At 43.8% G+C, this 24,138-nt stretch overlaps 2 protein-coding genes across 3 annotated transcripts in view; one reads left to right on the top strand and one right to left on the bottom strand.

Annotated features, from left to right (window-relative positions):
• Nucleotides 1-452: 452 nt before the first annotated feature.
• Nucleotides 453-10,587, top strand: LOC131138753 (E3 ubiquitin-protein ligase CBL-like). Its single transcript, XM_058087960.1, has 15 exons — nt 453-1,059; nt 1,708-1,955; nt 2,565-2,711; nt 2,783-2,939; nt 3,415-3,536; nt 4,339-4,476; nt 4,668-4,755; nt 4,827-4,958; nt 5,040-5,249; nt 5,990-6,106; nt 6,256-6,539; nt 6,610-6,789; nt 7,656-7,753; nt 8,324-8,500; nt 8,566-10,587. The coding sequence occupies exons 1-15, from the start codon at nt 916-918 to the stop codon at nt 8,889-8,891; spliced, it is 2,568 nt and encodes an 855-aa protein (XP_057943943.1). The 5' UTR covers nt 453-915; the 3' UTR covers nt 8,892-10,587.
• Nucleotides 10,588-11,686: 1,099 nt separating this feature from the next.
• mcama (melanoma cell adhesion molecule a) overlaps nt 11,687-24,138 on the bottom strand; it is a 35,075-nt gene continuing 22,623 nt past the window's right edge. Inside the window, exons 2-16 of one of the 2 annotated variants that reach the window (XM_058087155.1) lie at nt 22,539-22,672; nt 22,100-22,328; nt 21,932-22,002; nt 21,760-21,847; nt 20,607-20,786; nt 20,111-20,238; nt 19,348-19,492; nt 19,079-19,194; nt 18,862-19,003; nt 18,634-18,764; nt 18,388-18,529; nt 17,323-17,358; nt 14,251-14,380; nt 14,050-14,167; nt 11,687-12,564 (exon numbers count right to left, since the gene is read on the bottom strand). In XM_058087155.1, coding sequence (XP_057943138.1) covers nt 12,562-12,564; nt 14,050-14,167; nt 14,251-14,380; nt 17,323-17,358; nt 18,388-18,529; nt 18,634-18,764; nt 18,862-19,003; nt 19,079-19,194; nt 19,348-19,492; nt 20,111-20,238; nt 20,607-20,786; nt 21,760-21,847; nt 21,932-22,002; nt 22,100-22,328; nt 22,539-22,672 — 1,793 coding nt within the window. In that variant the 3' untranslated portion in view covers nt 11,687-12,561. The remainder of the gene's footprint in view (nt 12,565-14,049; nt 14,168-14,250; nt 14,381-17,322; nt 17,359-18,387; nt 18,530-18,633; nt 18,765-18,861; nt 19,004-19,078; nt 19,195-19,347; nt 19,493-20,110; nt 20,239-20,606; nt 20,787-21,759; nt 21,848-21,931; nt 22,003-22,099; nt 22,329-22,538; nt 22,673-24,138) is intronic. The other variant, XM_058087156.1, reaches the window with a different exon arrangement.

The raw sequence follows: 24,138 nt of genomic DNA, 5'->3' as shown, positions 1-24,138 counted from the left end.
TTCTTTGGGAAAATTTGCTTTGGTTAGAGGTTTTAGTTTGAGTCGAACCTTCTGGAACAGATTAATGACGTTAACCAAGACACCATTGTATATAGATCTTCTTAGCATATCTATTGCAGCAAAGTTGCTTTTAGCCTGTTAAAAAATATATTAAAATGGCCCTTGAGTTTCGACAACTCTGGCTTATTAAATAAAAAATAATAATAAAATGTATTATGCAGTGAAGGAAAGGAAATATATAAAATACAAAACAATTCAATTGTAGTATGTGATAAAATAATGAATAAAAAATAATTTGTAAACTGCTGCACTCTAATTAGCAAATTAACTGTAAAGGCTTTGTGATTTGCACGATATTGTTATTTATTGAGCTGGGCATACACGGTAGTCAGTTTTTGGCACAATTTGTGTTTATTTACGTTAGCTTTATTTTGGCGATCTCGTCAGGATATCCGGGTTCCCCCATCCCTCTCTGTCTACTTGCTGACTTGTCGTTGGTGGCAAACTGCTGCTACTCCCAAGCTGTTTGTTGGTCGACAGCGACACTTTATTATTAGCTCGCTTGGCTCTATCTCGAAATCAGAAGTGGTTCTTCAGCAGCGGACAGCACACCAGAGCGACGAGTTTGAACACCGAGGAAAGAACTCAAAAGAACCGAGAGGGATTTCTTTTACTCCCCCCCTCCACTCTCCAAATGTAGCTTGTTAGCTTGCTAGCGAGCAGCTAGCTACCACTGCGCCTCTTCCTCTTTTTGTGTTTGTTTTTTTGTGCATGCTAGATCACCAGCAGTTTGTAGCCCAAACCAGGGCCCAAAGGCGGTGCTCGAAAGGGTGTCAGGATTGAAGGCTGCCAACCGGGCCAACTGCCCCCCCTCCCCTCTACCCCGTCCCCTCCCCCGGTCACCGAGTAGAATTAATGGCCGGAAATCCGAGGAGGGGCGCGGGTCTCATCGGCTTGATGAAGGACGCCTTTCAGCCCCACCAGCAGCCTCTGCAGCCCCCGCAGCCTGCTGTGGTCGACAAGAAAATGGTGGAGAAATGCTGGAAACTCATGGATAAGGTAGTGACATGGGGCCTTCACTAACTGTTCTGTTACTTACTTCCCTTTTCTTGACTTTGTGAACATCACTGTGCTGATAATCCTCTCAATCCCATTATCGTCCTAATTGTCTTCCACTGGCATTTTGGGTTCAATTAAACGCGAGGAGATTGCTGCTTTTATGCAACCCAGTAGGCGCTTTGATGAGTTGACTGATTGTAAACAAAGCATTTATTAGCCACAGTTCACACCATTGTTACCAAATGCAATCGGCAAATACAGGCAATGCGTAGCAGCACCCAATAGAAAGCTGACTTATCAAAAAGTAAGAGTTAAATGTAAGACCAGAAGTGTAATTATAGCAATTAAATAAACATTGATCTTTTCAACAAAGGGGTCATGGTCATGTCAATCGTTACAGTTTGCTGAAGTCATCAGAAACGGCATCTCCCTTTCACGTATTTGTATCCATAATGTTACAGCTCAGCAGGTAAAAAAAGCACATGGCCCTGAGTGTGTGTGTGTGTGTGTGTGTGTGTGTGTGTCCACAGAGAATCATGATCTCAATTCAAAGCAAATGCCCTACTAACTGCCCTACTAACTGCTTTGAAACCGAGCAACTTTGTGCATGCATTAGTAGCCTTCATCCTCCTCTTTGTCTTTTCCAAGGTGGTGCGTTTGTGCCAGAACCCCAAGGTGGCGCTCAAGAACAGCCCACCCTACATCTTGGACCTGCTGCCGGACACCTACCAGCACCTGCGCACTGTCCTGTCGCGCTATGAGAGCCGCATGGAGATCCTGGGTGAGAACGAGTACTTCCGCGTGGTCATGGAGAACCTGACAAACAAGACCAAGCAGACCATGACCCTGTTCAAGGAGGCCAAGGAGAGGATGTACGAGGAGAACTCTCAGCCCAGGTAAGGCCACCAGAAGACGTGGTATTTTATAATATGGCCCCCGCGTCCCTCGTGAGGATAAGCGGTAGAAAATGAATGAATGATTACCAATTGACCAATCCAACCATAATATACATAAAGCAATCATAAAGAGTTAATGTTATATGTAATAGATTTATGAATGTATCTTTGTTGTGCAGTACAGGAAGTTCTTCTCTGAAGAACTCTGTGGCTTTCAAAAAATGTGGGCTTGCATTGATAATTTCAATATCATCTAGTAGTACACACATACAAGTAATAGGAAGATTATTACAGGTCACGCTGTGCACGTGATACTGACTGACATCACTGGAAAAAAATATGAAAGTGAGTCAACATTAAAAAAATAGCAGTAAAAGTAGGACAGTCATTCAATGATAAAATCTATAATTGTCACAGCTACTTCCTGTTTTGGTCCTCAAAGTGATTACAAAGCGAAAGTCGGTGCTTCCTCATCATGAGAGGTCCTATTATGTTGTTCAACTCCCTGTGTGGAGACATGCTCTAGAATGCCCATCTTATGTGTTCTGCAATAACACAGAACATCAAAATCATCCAACATTCATCAATGTTGTCTCTCCTCCTACTCAGGCGAAACCTCACCAAGCTGTCACTTATCTTCAGCCACATGCTGGCCGAGCTCAAAGCCATCTTCCCCAACGGCCTCTTCCAGGGCGACAACTTCAGGATCACCAAAGCGGATGCCGCAGAGTTCTGGAGGAGGTCCTTTGGGGACAAGTGAGTGTCACATCACCACCCGGTGTTGTCCACGTTACCACACTCCTGACCTGTCTTCCCGCCATGTAAAGGACCATCGTTCCGTGGAGGACATTCCGCCAGGCCCTGCACGAGTTCCACCCCATCAGCTCGGGCCTGGAGGCCATGGCCCTCAAGTCCACCATCGACCTTACCTGCAACGACTATATCTCTGTTTTTGAATTTGACATCTTCACCAGGCTCTTCCAGGTCAGATCCTCTCACACTTGTAGACCGTACAGATGATGATGCAGCACTTTGCACTCAACATGTCAATATATACTATAGGGACACACCCTATAGTCATTCATAATTCCATTAGCTTTTTAGCCCAAATTATATCACTGAACTGTTCTTTTTTTTAACATTATGCTTCCAACTTTTACATTTAGGAAACATTTAGTACATACATCTTAATTAATAAATCCATGCACTTCTCACTAAATATCATGTGTCCTTGAATGCATGCTTGGATGAGTCTAATGTGGAAGAACAACTTTGTGATGAACTTCTCTGACCTCAATGCCCAAACTCTTCCCGGAAGTGTAGACAAAAGGGGAACAGCTTTTACTTCAATTTTTACTTCATGTGGATCCTAATACTTTTGTCCACATCAGTCCTGTTATGACCACAGCCAATGTAACTGTGTTTGTATGTGTGTATATGTATGTTTGTGTGTGTGCAGCCATGGTCGTCGCTGTTAAGGAACTGGAACAGCCTAGCCGTCACACATCCAGGCTACATGGCCTTTCTCACCTACGACGAGGTCAAGGCCCGTCTGCACAGGTTCATCCACAAGCCCGGCAGGTGAGAAGTAGACACGTTGTTGTTTTATACATATACAGTAGATCCCCTGCTATTATGATCTGCAAACCCATCGCCCACGCCCGGAAATAGCAAAAAAACACAGTTAACGGAAGCACCGGTAGAAATGTCTATTTTTGACACTCTAAACCCTATAATATTCCTCACACGCTTATTAAAAGGCAGTTAGGTACTCACCACTAATGAATGATAATGAAAGATGAGTGATAGAGCAGATGGAGTCAGAGTCATGGTCTAGCCTCTAGCCTGCTCGTCAGACTACCGCCACAACCGCACTCCTGTCTCCTGTGACTCCGCCTCCATCTCCCTCTAAAGCAGCTTGCGGTGGTAGGTGGATCTGCAGGTTGATGGGTCGTCCCAGCTCGCTGTTGAAGATGATGCAGGCAGTCAGTGTAATGCACACAGCTTCCCTGTTGCAATTCCACTATGTTTCTGTTTTTAAATAAGACATTTTTGAATATATATAATATATTAACATAAATTCAGCTATCGCGGTCAGGGCTAAAACCAATTAAATGTGATAAACGCGGGATACTGTATATAGTATATACAATATGTACAATTAACGACAGTTGAAATACTGCCAAATGTGCAAAAATAGGCGGTACTGTATATGCAAGGTTATCAGGTAGAATTGGCATAATTAAAAAGTGTATGATGAATGTGACCGTTAGCAATGCGAGCGGTGTGTTTAAACCGTGGTTAGCCCACGCTTTGGCTGTACAACTCTACATGACAAAGTAGTCATCTGATCTTACTTTCTCTGCATCTTTCTTTCCGTCAGCTACATCTTCAGGCTGAGCTGCACTCGCCTGGGCCAGTGGGCCATCGGCTACGTGACGGCCGACGGCAACATCCTGCAGACCATCCCCCACAACAAACCTCTTTTCCAGGCGCTCATTGACGGCTACAGGGAGGGATTGTGAGTCCTGCTGCTAATACACTTGACACATATGATGCTACTTTACCTTTTGTGTACCTAGCTAAGACATTCATGCCCTGTATTCATATACAGTGTCAAATCATTGCCTAAAGCAATGGTTTTTATTAGCAATTATTCTATTGTATTCAGTTGTCTCAAATTCCACATAAATGTGTGTGGGTGTTGTCTAGCTATCTGTTCCCAGATGGTCGTGCACAGAATCCAGACCTAACAGGCCTGTGCGAACCTTCTCCACAAGACCACATCAAAGTTACCCAGGTTAGTTATTCTTACAAACACACACAGTGATGAGCTCACCTCCTCAAGGTCATGTCACATCTTGCTTACAGGAGCAGTATGAGTTGTACTGCGAGATGGGCTCCACCTTCCAGCTGTGCAAGATCTGCGCCGAGAACGACAAGAACGTGAAGATCGAGCCGTGCAGACACCTCATGTGCACCTCATGTCTGACCGCCTGGCAGGTGAGGGACGCCCCCGCCATGACAGCTCTCGCTTCCTAATAAGCCCCTAACACGTCTTAAAAACTTGTGGGATGTCATCAGGAGTCGGAGGGTCAGGGCTGCCCCTTCTGCCGCTGTGAGATCAAGGGCACCGAGCTCATCGTGGTGGACCCCTTCCACCCCAAGGCCGGTGGTGGGGCTTTTGCTGGCTTCCAGGGTCCCAGCAGGGCAGAGGCGGCCGCCAACGATGACGATGATGACGACCGGCTAGAGGACCACAACCTTGTCATGAGCAGGCTGGCCTGCAGCAAGGTAGGCAAACTAACAGCACGAGAATTGGTTAACCGCAGTCTGCAATTAGCATCAGGTCAAAAAATATTGGTCATATTGGCAACTTCCATATGTAGTTTTTTAAAATGGCAGTAGCCGCATTTGAAGTATTATCAGTGAAAGTCATGTATGTTTAACTTTTTGTCCTGATGTTTACAATCAACTTATCAGCACAAATAATACCGGCTGAGCAGTTTGCTTTTTACTGTCATTACAACATAACCACTTGGCCACTGCGCTGCCCCTGCACTGTATAAAACGGCATAAAGTCAGTGTTCAGGCTTAAGACACGATAAAAGCTGCTAAAGAAAGGAGAAGTGAGCTATTTGTGTTTTATGTGACTGACAACATTTCAATTGTACTTTATTTTCAAAGCATATCCCCACTCTAATGGTGTGCTCATTCATCATTAAATACAGGCTGAGTTGAACAGTTATAAAAATAGAGATTTGGTGAGCTGCTCAGCGTAAACTGGTGAGCTACTGCTAGCTACCTGTTAGCTGGATACACTTTGTATTTCTGTTAAACATGTAGACCAGACATAATTAATATGATGATAAGAGAGTAAGATGTTTTAGATCATCAAACAAATTGAAATGTTAGTCAATGACAACACAACTGAACACAAAATGCATTTTTTCAATGAAGCCTTCATTATTAATGGCATTTATACATTGTGTATATACCTTTTGGCAAAAGAACAATTATAGATGTGTTTCCAGGTTGAGCGTCCTCCATCTCCAGTGTCCCAGCTGCCTCCAGTTCCGCCCAGACTGGACCTCCTTCAGCAGAGACCCTCCAGCACCCACAGCCAGCTGGGCCAAGGAGCCACAGCAAAGGTTCGCTAAGGCCTGTCAGCACCACACAATGGAAATGTCCAGCAGGGAGGAGGAGAAAAACCATTTGGAACCTCTAATTAGCTGGGCTGCCTGGAATGGTTCTCCCACAAACAGATGACTGTGGATTTTTCCGTTTTCTTTGCACACAGATGGGTGCCACACACAGGGACAAGCCCCTCCCACTGCCCCCGGCGCTGAGAGAGCTGCCGCCCCCACCGCCTCCTGAGCGACCGTCCCCCCTAGCGGGTCAGGACTCCAGACTCCAGAGAAGACCCCTGCCCTCCACCCCGGATACACCTGCCTGGGCCTCCAATTACATGGTTCCCCGGTCTGTCTGCAAGGTGCCCTCTGCGTTGTCTCAAAGCGGCTGCGCCAGCGCGGAGGGGAGCAAAGCCCAGGCGGCAACCAACGCCGTCTACTGCCTGGCCGCCAGGTGAACTATTTAAACAATCTTGACGTTTCTCTAACTCAGAAAAAACATGTTATGTTTTTACTGTGTTCAGGTCGCTGCCGACGTCTGCTGTGTCCAGCAGGGAGAAGCTGTCTGCCGACTCTGAGGAAAACGAGTACATGAGTCCCACCTCCCTTCCGGCATCCGGCACCCCGTGGATCATAACGGGGTCCTTGGTGCCCCCACCCCCGCCACCATCATTGAGTCAAGCAAACCATCTCAATGACGCCAGGTAGGACAAAGATGATGTATAAGTCTTGATGGGGGGGTCACAGAGATGATGACCAATTGGAACCAGGCCGTCATTCGAGAGAGGCTAGAGGTTGACAGCCTCCTTAACGTCATCAGGAGGTTACCTACAGCCACAGCTGTGCTTTGACCTAATTAGAAACCCTGATGCTGATTGCTTTGGTAGACTAAGCAATGCCTCAGGACTTTGTGGTGGGCTCTCCTATCTCCTGGGCTGAGGTTGCCAAGGTGGTCAAGCCCCCAGGGGTAGATGAGATCCGACCAGAGTTCCTTCAGGCGCTGGACCCCGTGGGGGTGTCCTGGTTGACACGACTCTGCTGTATTGAGTGACAGACGGGTGTGTTCCAACTATGGCGGTATCGCACTCCTCAGCCTTCCTGGTAAGGTCGAGTTTAATCTCAGATTCTGGAGGAGCAGTGTGGTTTCTGTCCTGTTTGTGGAACTGTGGACCAACTCTGCATTCTTGGCAGGGTCCTTGAAGTTTCATGAGAGTTTGCCCAACCAGTCTACATATGGTTTATGGACTCGTAGAAGGCATTCGATCGTGTTCCTTGAGGAATTCTGTGATGAGTACTGGAGAATTAGTGTCAGAGCTTGGTCCGCATTGCTGCCAATAAGTCGGACTTGTTTCCGGTGAAGATTGAGAGGAGCCAGATGAGGTGGCTCAGGCATCTGGTCAGGATGCCTCCCAGACACCTCCCCAGGGAGGAGGAGTTTGACGTCGTAGCTGAGGAGAGAGTTTCCCTGCTTAGGCTGCTGCCCCCGCAACCCGACCTCGGATAAGCAGTAGAGGATGGATGGATGTTTTCTTTTACATTGCTAGGTTCTAGTATTGTCTTCCTTCCCCAGTGGCGACAGGCTCGATGTGGACTCTGGTGACCCTCAAGTGTACGAGTCCATGTGCAACATCCAGGCCCAGGCCGGGTCCTCGGAGGCGGCCAATCAAGGTAACACTCCACCCTTTTCCAAAAGGACAAGCAAGGCTGCAATATTTAGTCATTTCCTCACCAAGGATTAAAAATGGCATTAATGGCATACATTGTGTCAAACACTAAAAACGCATTATGCTATAGTGTTATATTTGCATGTATACACTCATCGCTCATTTATTGTGGTTAATTGGTTCCCGACCAGTCTGTGATAAGTGAATTTTCATAATTTGAGCATAGAAAACCTGTTTATGACTTTCTAAATATGTTTTTTTACCATTATTAGAGCCCTGTAGACATGAAATAACACCCCTAAAATCACCTTTACACTCCTGTTCTTTGTTTACACCACATTCCGCATCTCTATGATGCTCACTGGCTCACCCTTTTAGAATGCACTCTAGTATGAGATGATGTCACACAGTATGTATGATATCACAACATGTATGATGTCATACACCATGCAGGTATGTCACACACACTACGATGCGCACACACTACGCATGTAACACACCATGTATGATGTCACATAGTCTGCTTGTGGTTGCTATGGTAACAGGAGGACTTGTTGCTCCTGTGTTATTTCAGAACGTCCCCAGCACTCGTCTGCGGCCGCCCAGGCCAATGCCTCCTTCGAGGACGTATACGAGTACGACTGCCCGCGACCGGTGGCCCCTCCGGCGCCCGCCAGGCGAGCCCTATCGGACATGAACGGCCCCTCCAAAGCCTTCAGCTCGCTCAGCATCGACGGCGCTGTGGAAGCGAGTAAGTGAACTGAGATTGCGGTAAAGGTTTTGTCGGCGAAAGCTAACTTGTTTTGTCGCCCGCAGGTTTGTTCGCATCCGACCCGGAGCGACCACCCAAGCCCCTTCCGCGCCGGGCCAACTCCGACCGCCGAGCGCGGCCCCTCAACCGCGAGCTCCCCGCCCCGTTCCCGGACCAGCCCCGCCCCTCCTCCTCCCACACACCGCCACCGGCCCCTTCGGCAAGCGGCGGCGTGGCGCTGAGCGGTGAGATCGAGTGCCTGATGTCCCAGGGCTACTCCATCCAAGACATCCAGAAGGCTCTGATGATCGCGCAGAACAACCTGGAAACGGCCAAGAACATCCTGCGGGAGTTTGTGTCCGTGCCCTCCGCCGCACACATCGCCACATAGTCAGCCACGCTCCCCATCCCGCCCGCTGTCCTTTTCGTGCCATTATCGCCCAGGATGCTGTCGATGCTTTCCTGCTTTGTCCGATCGTCTTGTGCCAGATTGACTTGAACGCAGCATGTGAGGAAACGGTAGCTTTCTGTTGTTTCTTTTATGCTAAGGAGGGACCACAAAGATTGTCATCTTTGACTCAACGTGACGCCACCGCCGCCACCCCTCGCTGTTTGTCTTGTACGATGATGTGGCCGCACAGGTCCTGAATGAGCTAATAATAATAATTCATGTCGTACCAACAACGTTCTACGTAGGGATGGGCATTGCTACCAATTAGCTTGTTCAGTAAAGTAGCCGCTTTTTGTGGTTGCGAACAAAATGTGATTTTTAGAAATTCTATTACTCAATTAAATTAAACGGTAAAAACAATGGAAGCCCGAAGCTCTGAGCTTTGTTGCTAAAATGCTTACTTCAAGTGTAAAAAAAAATCAAGGTCAAACCTGCTGATTCTTATTGAGAAAAGCATGCTAACGTGCAGAAGCAAAGGCAACGCGGACGTACTGAACCTGGGAACTTTATTCACTCCCTAGCGGTCATGTAGCCTCTCATGCTGTTGCGACTTTTCAGCCCCAAACCTTACCATAACATATTTTCCGCAGCAAGAATGTTGATGTTCTGGCGTTAAGACGTTTTGAAGCAACTGAGGCATTAGAGTTTTCACTTCGTTCGCAGCAACCAGCAGGGAGCGCAATGAATAATCAAGTATTGTGCCGCCTAGACGGGCAGAAAATGAAACAGGGAGAACTCAAAGTGCCCATCCCTTGCGTCTCTCTTAACGTGCTTCTCGCTACTTGTAACAGTTTACGACAAAAAAAATGCTAACAAACTATAAAAGACTTTTGCGATTTCCGCTCGTGTTTGTTAGAAAGCTCTTTTTACGTTAACAACGCTCGACTGAAAAGATGCCAAAAGGGAAGCGTTGAACACATTCCAGTCCTTCAGACCTTTCGCTACGCAACATGACAGCCATAGCCGGCATATTGAGGGGAGATGTCTCACTCCAGCATAAAAGTACACTGGCATCATAAATGTGCCTTTTTGGGCAGGTGAACGCAGCTCGCAGATGCATTAACATGAAAGAGATTAACACAGTCAATGACTTTAATGCTAATACTAAAGAATTGTTCTTTGTGATTGCCTCTTAACACGACATAGTAGCACAGTGCAGTCACTAAGGTTGGTTAATGTCTCCTCTTTAGGCCTTAAGGAGGACTCAAGGGTCCTACCTTTTAATTCCCGGAACGTCGTGAGAGGGATACTGCATGTTTGATGATGATGATGATGCACTGCAGTCTAAAAGACATACCTCCCCCTCCTGTCCTCTACCCGCTCTCAAAACCTGCAGTAAATGTCCTGAAAAGGCAAAACTTAAAATGTTAGTTTCTCTGCAGCGTTAATGATGAACTGTGTGTGTGTGTGTGTGTGTGTGTGTTAGTCACACTGCAAATTTATATGTGCTTAAAAAAAATACATCTTTTAACTCGCCTTTTTTTTCTCTCAACACCAACTCGCCTACTAAAAATGTCTGCTTTTGTCGTCTGCTTGTAAATATGATTTATTTATTGTATTTTTAATATCCTCAGCGTTCGTTCGTTCATTGTATTGCCATGTTTTCATGCCCAAGCCATTAAGATTTTTAATTAAACTGTATTTTCTTTATAATGTTGCTGTTGTGTGTGTGGTTGATCACAATATATATATTATTTCATGAAAAGTATTTAAAATACACAAATGTCATTTTTTAGAGATATACTTTCATTTTTTTTTCAGCTATATAAGATTTTTTTTTCAAGAAATTTGCTTTTTTCACTGAAGACATTTTTTAACACTGCATTTTAGTAAAATGTATTTAGTTGGGTTGTGTAGTGTACATTTTTTTGTTACTGAACTCGCACCCGAAAAAAATTACAGTATTTGCATATACTCAAATATATATATAAAAAAGGGGGGTTCAACCAATGTATTTTTTTCAATAAAAATAATTTTTACTATAAAATATTGAATGTACTATAAATGGACATTTTCCAAATCTAAAACATTTCAACAAATGTAACTAGCTAATTCCACCAAAACCCATATTAATGGCTGATTTAACGTTTTGACTTACAGCTGACTACTACTACCACTAGAGGGCAGCAGATGCATGGCAAACTAGTGAGGAAGCGCCAATAGACAAAGTCAATAAATCAAGTATTTTCAGGCATATTACTCATCATTGTCTAGTCACTTCGTCAGAATGTTGAAATGGAACTTTTCTTTTGGACCCTCGGGCGATTCCTCACACCAACATCTGGCTGTGAGATGCTATCTTTCAGGAGGAGTAAAGTTTAATAGAAGCTGCTGCAGCTGGGAAAGATGACGGGGGAGGAAGAGAGCTAATAAAAGTCTGAGTCTCTGAAAGAAATGAGTGAGGAGACTGAAGGGTTCATTAGTGAATAAGTGGACATTGTTAGGTGAAATAGACACAGCATGGTTTTAAAGGCGAGCTAATGATGTCTTAAAATGCGGTTCACAGAGTCATTAAAAGTGGGGGGCGTACTTGAGGTTATGTGAGCACAAAGTTTACAAGAGAAAGTGTATCGTTTTTTTTTACACAAAATGATGGCTGAATTCATTGCAGATGTGTGACCTTTAGTGGCCTACTTCCTGAGCTACTGTTGAGTTGAGTTCTTTAGGTCATTTTTTCCCTAAAGAACACTCTCAAGACCCCTGCAAACAAATACAAATAAAATAAGAGAAATGGATTGAAAAAAAAAACTTCTTTTATTTGGCATTTTCTTGCAAAAACGTATTTAAAAAAAACGCAAGCATCAAAAGAATCACATGTACAGTATTTAATTTACACACAATTGTTTTTTTCAGAAGAAACATAAAATAAAAACAATGTCTCGTCCTGCTTGTACAAAAGACTTTTGGAACACCGCACATCTCAACTGCCAAGATCTAACACAAAGAACAATATATGATGCTCACAAAAGTGTCCCTGCATGTTGTGGTATGAATCCTAACGCTCATTGTCCCTTTGTGCCACGCAGGCCAAACTAGCACGGATATGAAACATAAATTGTATCAAGACGGGAGTAAAGTAAATGGCCCTTTGAAACACAAACAAAAAGAAGAAAATACTCAAATTCAGTGTCTGACACATTCTCAAAAAACACAACCAAAGGGCACAGCAGATCGCCAACCTTGAGCGCCTGTGCACCTGTGAACTCCGCCTGGCAACAGTCCGCTGGCAAGTGGTGTATTTACAAACAGTATGAGGGGCGGGGGCAGGGCTTGACAGCAGTTGTTGTGAACCCGCACGCCGCGACCAGGGAGTTTAACACGTGTGTGAAAATATCTTAAATAACAAAATATATATATAATATGTACACTTTTTGATGGAGGATGAAACACGAAGCCAAAACCACGACCACGATGGCTGGGAAAGTTGAGAAAAAATAACGACAAACATTCATTCAAAAGTCAGTGTGTGTGTGTGTGTGTGTGTGTGTGTGTGTGGTGAATACTGCTGCTGATGTTGTATGGAGTGTGCACTGTGATTGGTGTCCCTGCTGGTCTCAGATCAGCTCCTTGTCTTCTTAGTGGGCACGACCCCGCTGATCCTTGCGCAACTTTACTGCAAAGACACACATGCAAAAAACGTCATGGCATCACTGGAGTTTACACGTGACGCCTTCAGTGACCGGGTTGTGTCGCTCGCTCTGCCCTTTTGGTACCCCACTCAACCGGAGGGTGCCGAACACGGTCAAGGGATTATTACTAATATTACGACACTCCTAAAAACTGACTTTTTATAACGTTCATGTTTTGATACATAATGTTTTACCCTTGTAACGCTAATACTTGGGCCTGTCAAGAATGATGTCATTGACATTTGAATCATTAGATGGTACTCAGGTATAGTGTACCTGCGTGAGCCCCATTAGCATGACACAGAAGGTGCCTGTACGTACTGTACATTGTTTATCCAATCCAATACACTTTATTTATATAGTTTCATATAGTTTCCAAAGTGCTGCACAGACTAGTAAAAAAAATTAAAAGTAAAAATAAAATAGAATAAATAAAGGTACAAATTGAATTTAATCCAAAACTAAAAGATCAAATAAGAAATAAAATAGTAAAATAGATATTAAAATATTAAAAACAAGAAGCAAAGCAATAAAAGTATAAAAAAAGAAAACCAATTAAAAAAAAAAAAAAACTAAACTAAAAGACACAGGACCATGCGACTCACTCAGAGTTAAAAACCAGAGAATAAAAGTTAAGATGAGACTTAAAGCTTTCGATGTTGAGGGCCTTTTTTACTTGGGAGGGGAGAGAGTTCCATAGCTTGGGGCCAACCACAGAAAAGGCTCGGTCTCCCCTGGTCTTAAGTCTCGTCTTGGGCACCACAAGTTGGAGCTGGCCCTCGGACCTCAGTGACCGCGTTGGAGAGTAAATTTGGATGAGGTCCGAGATGTATTTGGGGGCCAGCCCATTCAACGCCTTAAAAACAAATCAAATCTTCAAATCAATCCTAAAGCGAACAGGCAACCAATGCAGGGAGGCCAGAATTGAAAATGTATGCCATATCCAACGGTTGCACTTCTTTTGCAATGTAGCGAGCGACACTGTCTGTGAGCGTGCATCATTTTTGAACAGTTTTGTTTATATTTACATTGCCGACCAAACGCCTCAGTGTCCACTCCCAAGTAGCTCCGCCTCCACAAGAAGGCGGAATGAAATGAGGGCTCACCATCTCCCTTCATCACACTACAGAACCAATGCGTCCCTCTTGTCATCCAGCCTGTTTTTGGTGACATGACCTCTGTAATTCTTGTAAGGTTACAACTTTGCTCTGATAAAATGATGACTTATTTTCATAATATTACAAAGTTAGGTCTTTTTTCATTGGAATTGGGGGTTATTGATTGGAATTTAGCCCTAACACTACTATACATAAAGCACATTTTTAGATAATTATTACTATTACTATCATGTTTAGTTGAGAAACGAAGTTAGGAAAATATGGTTCTTTAAATAAGCTGTGAAAATCAACTTATATACATAAAATTATATTACATAAAAGACATTCTCAGAATAAAAAAAAAAAGGGTACCTGCTCACTCGGGCCGTTTTTGCCCCCGTTGATGGCCTTCAGGAGCACGGTGTCCTCGCTCTTTGTTTCGGTCTTCATCTCTACCACGATGTCATCTTTGGTGGTTTTCTCTTTGCAGCTAAAGGTGGTGACGCAGGAGATATACAGTATTTAGAAAGAAACACAACAACAACAACAAAAGCCAAGTAGGCCAAAACTCACATCTCCTGCTTCCCCGAGCGTCCGCAGGGGATCTTGCCCTTCTTGTGCAGGAAGTAGAGGACGCTGCCCAGGATGGCGAGCAGCAGCAGACACAGGATGATCACCACGATGATCACGCCGCTGCCCTCCACTACACAAACACACAAAAGTACAGCGTCGTTACACATCATCCATTTTTCCCTCCATTCCATACAATCAATTCTATAGCTGACTTCCTGATTATTGTACCCATTCCTCATTTGAACACAGAAGTGGAAACAAAAGCAGAAGAAAAGGACAAACAGACAAAATAACGATTTATGTTTGTAAAATTTGGTCTATTAGGGCCGTCAAAGTTAACACGTTAACTTTCACTTGACGTTTTCTGTCACTGTGGTAATTTTTTTTGACACGTAATTAACGTGCGCGCCTCCTGTTTGACCCTCATCCCACACCGTAGTTTAACTGACGCATGGTAACTGGACAAAAAATAAGAAAAAGAGCATTTTGATTGGTAAAGTTGGCTTCAAAGCCCTGGCAGATGGCTCTTGTAGCAAGACCTAAGTTATTTGGATCTACTGTTGCTGTGTTTGACTTATCACGGATTACATACCCTGCCAGAGACTGGAACTGTTTTCAATGCCATATACCAGTGTTTTTCAACCTTTTTTGAGCCACGGCACGTTTTTTTACATTGGAAAAATCTTGTGGCACACCACTAACCAAAAATGTTACAAAATGTCTCGCGTCTCACGGGCTGCATTTGGCTTGCGGGCCGCAAGTTTGAGACCCCTGGGTTAAAGGAATATTCCATCCCTGTTCAATTCTTTCCGTTTGAGCAAATAAACCAAATGCAATTGGAATATTTGGGTCCATGTATACTATTGACATAATGGCTATTGACATAATATTTGCAAATAATGATTAATAAATGTTAATTATAAAAAGTGATATTGGATAATTCCTCACGGCACACCTGACGGTTTCTCAAGGTACACTAGTGTGCCGCGGCACAGTGGTTGAAAATCACTGCCATATACTGCAGTGCCTTGTTGTCTCTCCGCTTATTTTTGCATTGAAACGCAAGCTAGAATTGGAGTTACAGGCTGTCCATATGATGACTGTGGCTGTTGTGCTAGCATTTGCGATTTAGCACAAAACTAGCTAATGGAACATTATCAACACCTCAGTAAAAGATACGTACATTATAGCAATGTGGTATCATTCATTCATTTTCTACCGCTTTTTCCTCACGAGGGTCGCGGGGGTGCTGGAGCCTATCCCAGCTGTCTTTCGGGCGAGAGGCGGGGTACACCCTGGACTGGTCGCCAGCCAATCACAGGGCACATATAGACAAACAACCATTCACACTCACATTCATACCTATGGACAATTTGGAGTCACCAATTAACCTAGCATGTTTTTGGAATGTGGGAGGAAACCGGAGTACCCGGAGAAAACCCACACATGCACAGAGGAGAACATGCAAACTCCACACAGAGATGGCCGAGGGTCGAATTGAACTTGGGTCTCCGAGCTGTGAGGTCTGCACGCTAACCACTCGACCGCCGTGCCGCGCCCCCCCCATAGTATCAATTGGGAGCAAATATGAGGTGAAAGAAAAAGGGGTGAAAATACATCCAAAATACAGCCAGGTGTGCATGGGACAATGGTAGATGGTGCGTTCAGGGATCGTCAAACAAAGTAGGAAAAATTGGCGCTCGCATTAAACTTTCAAACAGTATCCTGCTCCAAGATAGGTAGGTATAGGTAGAAGGTATTTTCATTTGTACATGTAGGAAGGAAAGGTGCATTGTGGCAAATATTTCATAATAATCCTTTCTGAATGTTCCCAAATGGGCTTTTCTACTCACAAACATACCCATAACATTAAACCAGTATGATAAATAAACCAATCTTACTTTGAGCTGACACTGTAATTAAAAAAACAGTGTGAGAGGTCTCACTCGCTCACATTTTGTATTTACTGAACCACTGGCGTGTTTAAGAGCGAATATGCTACGTATTAATAAAGAAAAAAAGTAATACAAACATATGACTGTGTATTATTGAAAAAAAACAATGGCCCATATTTCTGAAATTGATATTGAAATTTCATGTAGTTATTGCTGTAGTTGCACATCGAAGTGTTTACCATAAAGAGATTCCCCCTACTTATTATGAAGAAAAACTTTATATCTGCGATTAAATGAGCAACTAATTCTGAGTAAACTGTGGACAAAATGTGATTAATCAAAATATTTTCAACAATTGACTGATACGTATATATATGTGTGTGTGTGTATATATATATATATATATACATACACATATACGTATATATACATACATACATACAAACACACACACACCACACACACACATCCGGACTGTTATTTTACTGCATTAGCTGCACATTATTCCATGAATGTAATTACCCACATCAGCAATGTGGAATGGACTGAATATGTAAATACATAACATTTTAATCCCACAAGTAACTTTCTATACATTTTCTACACATCATACAGCATAAGCTCGCTGGCCACCTTATTAGGAACACTAGTACAGTCTAAGAAGATGGACAATTAGACATTTGTTGCTAACTTTGTGCTCACTATACAGCTGAGGGTGCTGCTGTACGACACAAAATGTTCATTGAAGGCATCATAATTGAGCACTGTTATGTTTCTAAAACCATGTCTGCTACAGCTCCAGTATGTGATAGTGTACCTAATGATGTGGCCAGTACATTATAGAATGAGTACCCTAGAAGTAAAAAAATCAAGTGCTAGAAATGAGGATTGGATGAAGGCATGCAGCTCTGTAACATAATTAGAGAGAATTTCCACGCAGTCATTCAAACGGCTGTGATGTTTTCTCTCCTTCTATGTAAAAGAGAATATTTAATCTGCCCACAGGCCGTCCGAAAAGCTCTGCCAGCAAAACTAGCAACAGTCCCAGAAAGAGAGATCATAAATAAAGCATGGACCAGCTCCTCAAAGCCTTCACTGTCAAAAACGAGGAGGAGGAGGAGTTGGCGTGAAATGAGCGAGGAGCAAAAAGCGAGTGCGGTCGCAGGACGATTCTTACCGGGAGAGAAGGGAGCGCTTGAGGTGACCAGGGGAACTGCGAACAAGTAGAACAACACTTAGAGACATGTCTGTCGCCATGCGCTTTCTGATTTAACCCCTAATGTCATGTCACTCCATAGCCACTGTTACGTGTAAGAAAAGACTCAAAATAAAGCAACACAATGGAATAAAAGCTCCCAAAAAGAAAATACAGTAGGAATTTTTTGATTAAATATAAAATATACCTCCCAAGTTCGGGGGGGCTAGACATCGTTAACAACACTGCTTACACTTCCGTTAAATGAGCAGTCTTTTTTTTATTTTGATCCATCTTGACAATAAAGTTTCTTGAAATTGATTTTGAAGTCCTCGTGTCCACATTGCTGGCACAAAAGTGGTTGGTTAATCAGGTAAGTTAGTGGGATGACACATTCATTCATTCATTCATTTTCGACCGGGTCGCGGGGGTGCTGGAGCCTATCCCAGCTGTCTTTGGGCAAGAAGCCCAATCACAGGGCACATATAGACAAACAACCATTCAAATATTTCCGTGACATTTTGTAGAGAGGTGGAACATGGACAAAGAAAGAAGATATTACATTTGGTGCAGATCTGGATAGAGATGCGCATCAAGGAATGCATTTCCCCTTCTCGCCGTGACAGTCTACTTTCAGCGGCAGTAGTGTGTGCCACAGGGTGTGGTGCAGGGCTATCCAAAATGGAGCCCCAGGGCCATTTTCAGCCCACAGTCCATTTTCTATTGGCCCTTGGCATATTCTCAAAATTGAAGAACTTCATTAAAGTGATATGGTATTAGATATTAAAATAATTTTCTTTGTCACCTACACCACAAAGCTAAAAGTGTCTGCTTTGTTCATATAGCTTAGCATGTACTGACCTACATAATTGGATTGCTTTTAATCTTTAATGTACAAAAAGGAAGTGCCCGAGAACCCTGTCATTTTTCTGTATTCAGCCATCAGTGAAAAACTTAACTGATTTAATGCAAAAATGGTCACATTCAATAATCCACATTAGTCCATCATGCATCTCTCTACACTACGGTATGATCGCTCGCTCTTACTGGCTTTGACGCTGAAGGCTCTGACGTCAGCGCCCATGTCGTTGGACGCGTTGCACAGGGCGCTTATGTCCGAGTCGATGGCGACTGACACCACGCTGCGGGTCATGTAGTCGTTTGATTTGCTGACTACCTCGTACCAGCTCTGTGGAGACCAATGGGGGCGTCGGTTTGCATTTTAGCTCAATCAGCAAGGGGCAAAGCTTAGTGCTGAAAATGATTCTTGCACATCTGCCTGCAATGACTCACATGGCTTCCGACAAAGATCCACGTGATGCTGGGCGCAGGGTGGCCCCGTGCCTCGCAGCTCAGGTTCACCATCCTGCCCACGGCCTCCTCCAGCTGCACCTCCTGCTCCTCGCCCACCAGCTGAGGACCACCTGTGTTTATGCACACACAACCACCGCAGTGTGACACAGGTTAGGTGTGACGTGACATATTTAGAGAGGGAAAATGGTAGTGAAGGGCATTACTGACCGTGAACAACAATGTGAATGGTGCCACTGGTGTGCAGGGTGGGCAGGGAGGGTACAGTCACCTCGCATACGTACTCTCCTGCCATTTCGTAGGTGGCGTCCTGCAGGTGTAGTGTGTTTCCTTGACTCACCATCTTACCATCCTACACACACACACACACATTAATTACAACTTACTTGCATTTTAATGAAATGGCGTTGTGTTTCAGCACACCAACCTTGTACCAGATGGTAGATGTTTTCAGGGAAGACAAGGCGTTGCATGTTGCAGTCAAATCTTCACCTTTGAACATGGCCTCTGATTCTTTGGGGACCATCACAGCTGGGTCCAGGTCTGAACACAAAAGAACTGACTGAGTGCAAATTAATGTTAATGGCTACTAGATTGCATGGGGGTTATCATGTGTGTTTACACTGTGTCCTCTTATCGCTTGACCCCTCTGTGTGTGTGTGTGTGTGTGTGTGTGTGTGTGTGCTCGTTTCTCACAGTGCACAGTGAGCTGCATCTCTCCTTTGACCTTGTGGCGGGTGTTGATGTCCAGGGTGCGACACTGGTAGATGCCGCTGTCTTTGCGCGACACCGCCTGCAGCATCAACACGCTGCCACGGCCCTCCAGGTCCACATCCGGGTCCTGCACAAAAACAAAAAGGTCTGAACTGTAAAAAGGGAATTTGAAAGTGTGACTTTCAAAAGGGTATCCACGACGCAATGGGGAAAATGGTAATTAACAAAATAATGAAATCTTAAGAACAATTACTTATTTTTACACATACGTGACATGTTGCCTACGCTTCAATAATTAGCAGAAAAGTTTTAATGTCAAACTTTTGAACACAGGAGCAGCTATATAACTATTTCCTTTATATTTCTTTTATTTGAATGAATTCACATCTCATTAGCCTGCTGGAACAGATTGTGTTTAGTTTCTAAGAGTCTACTGTGAACAACTCAATTGACTGATGTTTCTCACAGTTGCCTGCTATGTCAAGATGACCTCACTATTATGTGTTGTGCTGACACACAATGGTTTTGTGTTTGACATGGGAATGAGTCCTACCCCTGAGCCCTGCCAGTGTCTCAGACCCCAGACCGGATCTGCTGGGTCACATGTGAGAGGGACCTTTGCACATTCATGTCTACACGGGGGCCCTGTGAGCTCTCCGTATCAAAAACATTCTCTACGTGTCTCTTGCGTGTCACCCCTCTCTGTCTTGGGGACGGAGAGACGGAGAAGGCTGGCCATTCTTACATGCTCCCTGCTGAAAATGAAGCTCGGCGGGGGGTTGCCGTCACCGTGGCAACGCAGCTCCACAGTATCCCCCTCTTTGACCAATCCCTGAGGTGACTCCCTCCAAAGCTCCACCATGGTGGTGGGGTCTGGACAGACAGACAGACAGACAGACAGTCAAGTTAAACGGTCTTCCTCAGCATGCTAGTAAAGTCTCATTCCAAAATGATTTCCATGAGGCTGACAGCACAGACTGTGTTTGGCTCTGACTGACAAAACAATGGACCAACACAAAGCTAATGTGCCTCTTAAAATGTCTTTTACACAACACTTGGCCAACATTTGACAGTGGGGTGGCCCTTTAAATGACAAGCTGTTTTTGGCCAAACGAATGGGAAGTGGTGCTGTGTGTTTTACAGTGAAAATACACAGCCACATTTGAACAAATGTTGGAAATTACAGACACAAAGCAGTCATACGTCAGCCTGTTCGTTTCACCCACCGAGCCCTGACTTACAGTGAATGCTGATGCTGACGCTGTTGGACTCCACAGTCCTGATGGCCCCTGGCACAAAGAAGCTGACCTCACAGGAAAAATTAGCATCCTTGTCCTCCTTGTGCACCGTGTATTCCAGCGTGCTCTGCACCGAGTACAGTCCACTGGACTCAGCTCTATCGGCAGTCCACACATTGACACCTGCAGGAGCACAGTGCTCAATAGTTTTATTATTTTGACAGTCAAAAACATCAAATTACTAGGTACTAAAAGACTTACAGCAGCATGCAAACAGGCTAACTCGCAGAGATGAGAGATGCAAAAGTAGCTAAATGTATTAGATGCATGTGTAAATTATTGTGTGTATTTGAATGTGCTTACTTCGCATATCTTCTTTGCGTTTGACCTTGTCAAAGTGTTCCAAGTAACTTGTACTTATATACAATTGTTATGAAAAGATTTAAGTTTAAAAATTTACAATTTCAGCATGTATATATAATTTTGACCCTTTGTACATTACAGAAAATCCACAATAAATTCAAATGTCCATATCTATTGTCCATGTCATTCCATCCATACATCATTTTTTTATACCACTTGTTCTCATTAGGGTCAAGGTGAGCTGGAGCCTATCCCAGGAGAGTTTGGGCAAGAGGCAAGATAGACCCTGCACTGGTTGCCAGTCAATCGCAGGGCAAACATAAACAATAATTCACACACACAATTTACAAGCGCAGGTGTCAAACTCAAGGCTACTACTTGTACATCTGGCCTAACACAGCATTTTATGTGGCCCTCGAAAACCTCAACTGGCGTTTCAAACCCAAATCTCCTGACTGTGAGGCCAACGTGCTAACCACAATCCCACCGTGCAGCCCTATAATCATTGCACCCAGGAATAAGAATAGATCAAAGAAACCATAAAGGCCTCAAAATAATAATAATAACTAAACCGTTTATGAGAAAAAGTCAAAAAGTGAAAGGAAACGCAAAAGATCCGGCAAGTTCATCCTTCGATATTCACTGAGGCTGACATCTTAAATAATGTCATGCTTGACAAGGGTTTTTTCTCGATATTTTCAGTGACACCCCTGCCCTCATCAGGTAACTTTTGAATTATGGGGTCTTGTGGAACGCTTGAGCCTTCAAGCAAATACCAAGCTTGGCCACTTACGTCCCTCTGCAGGCACTAGAGGCATGTTGTTCCTGTACCAGGTGATGTTGGGCTTGGGAAAGCCATTGCGGGCCTCACAGGTTGCCACCTAAAGGAATGACAAATCAAAGAAAGATGGCAACATGGCTCTTCCTTTTAACCCTTGTGGCTTAATAATATTAAGATTACCCACCTTTGACGGCATCTCATGTGTTACAGATATACCAGTTTCGACACCACTGATTACTGGAGCATCTGGGGGAGCTGATGAAGAAGCATTTGAGTCATTTTAATGAGCTACCCAGGATTACAGGTTATTATAAACATTACTGTAAGTGCAGCCAGGGGCCAACTTCCTCACCAAACACCTTGAGGTGGGTCCTGCTCTCCATGCTGCCAGCAGCCAGACCGTTCACCACACAGAAGAACTCCCTCTCGTCCGAAAGCTGGACCTCCTGGATGCTGAGGAGGGTCCCCTGCTGGTCCAAAGTTACCTGGATGCGACCACTGTACTCCGTATTCTGGTCCACCATCGTATCCTTGTCATCACCATAGTATATGCGGATCCGCATGCTGCTTCGCTCAGCTTTCTGGATAGAACAGTTAGAAATGTCACAGTAGAACATTAGTATTTGGTGGGAATACAGTTTCATTCTGCCAGCCGGCTTATGTAAATACGACTTCTAAAAGGCACAGCTTGGTCCAATTCATTACATTTTAGTCACACTCTAAGTGAGACTGAGGAGATGGATGACATCCTTCATGCACACGTGGACTGTCCCACAGAAAGCACCACTCACCACAAACCACTGGATCATAACCAGGTTGGGCACACTGTTGACGTCGGTGAAATTGTACTGGCATGGGATCTCGGCCGAGTCGCCCACGTAGACTTCAACACTCTCAGGCATAGTCACATCCACTGTGGCCCACACTGGAACACAAGTACATTCATGAGGCATAACAACAAAGAAAGATAATTCCATCTCAACCAATAGTTAAATTCCTAATATGCAACCTAACCCTCAAGCGTCTCTTCGCTCTCTTTTATTTGGCACAAGACATACGGGAACAGAAGTGGAACAAAGGAAAGGCTTCTTGTCCACATGGTGTACTTTTTTGTCTCCCTTCCGCCTGGCTAACTGACACATCTTGGCCACAAAACCGGTTTCCTGGGCATCATCGGGGGGAATTTAAGCAAAAAAAAAAGTCGCCAGGCTGACACCGGACTGCTGAATCCCTGAGCCAAGTTGTTCAGCAGCCATGTTGGACTTGGCTGCTGTCTCCTTTCGCACAGTCAAAAAGAAAACATTTTGGCACAATATTCTGTTTAATCTGGCGTAGAGTAGTTATGCGAGACGGCGGAGGATACTCTTGTTCTCCACTTACACGGTCAAAAATAACTCTGTGATTTATTTTCAGTGATCTGTTTCCTCAAACCATTTTTTTTACATTTATTTGTTTGATATTTGCTAGCACAGAAAGAGGACTGTTGTTGTGTTTTGTTTAACTGAGATACTACCATCATTAGTGATGGAAATGTGGGGTGAGGTACAGTGAATGTCGATGAATGCAGTCGAGCAGAAGTCCCCAAACACCGATCCATGGGGGGCAACCTGGGTCAGGGACCGGTGGTTGAACTTTCAGAGGAAATTATAAAAAAGACATGTTTTTTTTAATAGTTTGTCAGTGACTACATCAAATTTGATGTGAATGTATATCAATTTTGAAAACAAGGACTGTTATTTTCTAGATAGTATACTAGGCCTGTCACAATAACACATTTTGCTGGTCAATAATTGTCCTAAAAATTATTGTTGAAACTCAATATTAAAGACAACATTTCTAGAGACCATTTTAAAAATAATTATATGGCATAATAATGAGAGCACATGGTATCAAAAGCAATAAACGTTCATGTCTCAAGAGTATTTAACATTGAAACTGAAATGTGAAGAACTTTTAAATAAATTGAACAATTAAACATTAAACAACATAATAAACAGACAAAAAATGACAATGAAACAGACTCAAAACAATAAAAAATAAACTCTGTCTCTGAGTTCAAGTTGTACATAACCTCAAGTTAATTCATGCTAGCACACTGCCTGGCACTAACACATCAAACAATGATGTAAGAATCCTCTCTCCGGAAAACAAATTCCAGGCTTGTAGCAATGGTGAGTTTGTATCCATTTTGTCCTTTTAATTTGATGATGCTGTAAGCTACTTTTCTGTTTTGTTCGGTGCAGTCAGACATGATAAAATGTGCTGCACTTTTATTTTTAATCTGGACACTTCAGAGGTAGATTGTAGTCGACTTTTGAAAAAGTCCAAACACTGATTGTTACTGCTGTGATAAGGAACAACTACCAGGAGGTAGACCTCCAAGTTTTCAGT

This window comes from Doryrhamphus excisus, chromosome 11 (genome assembly GCF_030265055.1).
Source record: "Doryrhamphus excisus isolate RoL2022-K1 chromosome 11, RoL_Dexc_1.0, whole genome shotgun sequence".
In the NCBI taxonomy this organism is placed as follows: Eukaryota; Metazoa; Chordata; class Actinopteri; order Syngnathiformes; family Syngnathidae; genus Doryrhamphus; species Doryrhamphus excisus.
This window is presented reverse-complemented; position numbering and strand designations above follow the sequence as displayed.

Excerpts from the sequence above, each read along its gene's own strand:
- LOC131138753 (XM_058087960.1), top strand. The coding sequence starts at position 916 with ATGGCCGGAAATCCGAGGAGGGGCGCGGGTCTCATCGGCTTGATGAAG. Across the intron at positions 1,060-1,707 it reads GCTGGAAACTCATGGATAAG|GTGGTGCGTTTGTGCCAGAA; the intron begins GTAGTGACATGG and ends GTCTTTTCCAAG. Across the intron at positions 6,790-7,655 it reads AACCATCTCAATGACGCCAG|TGGCGACAGGCTCGATGTGG; the intron begins GTAGGACAAAGA and ends TTCCTTCCCCAG.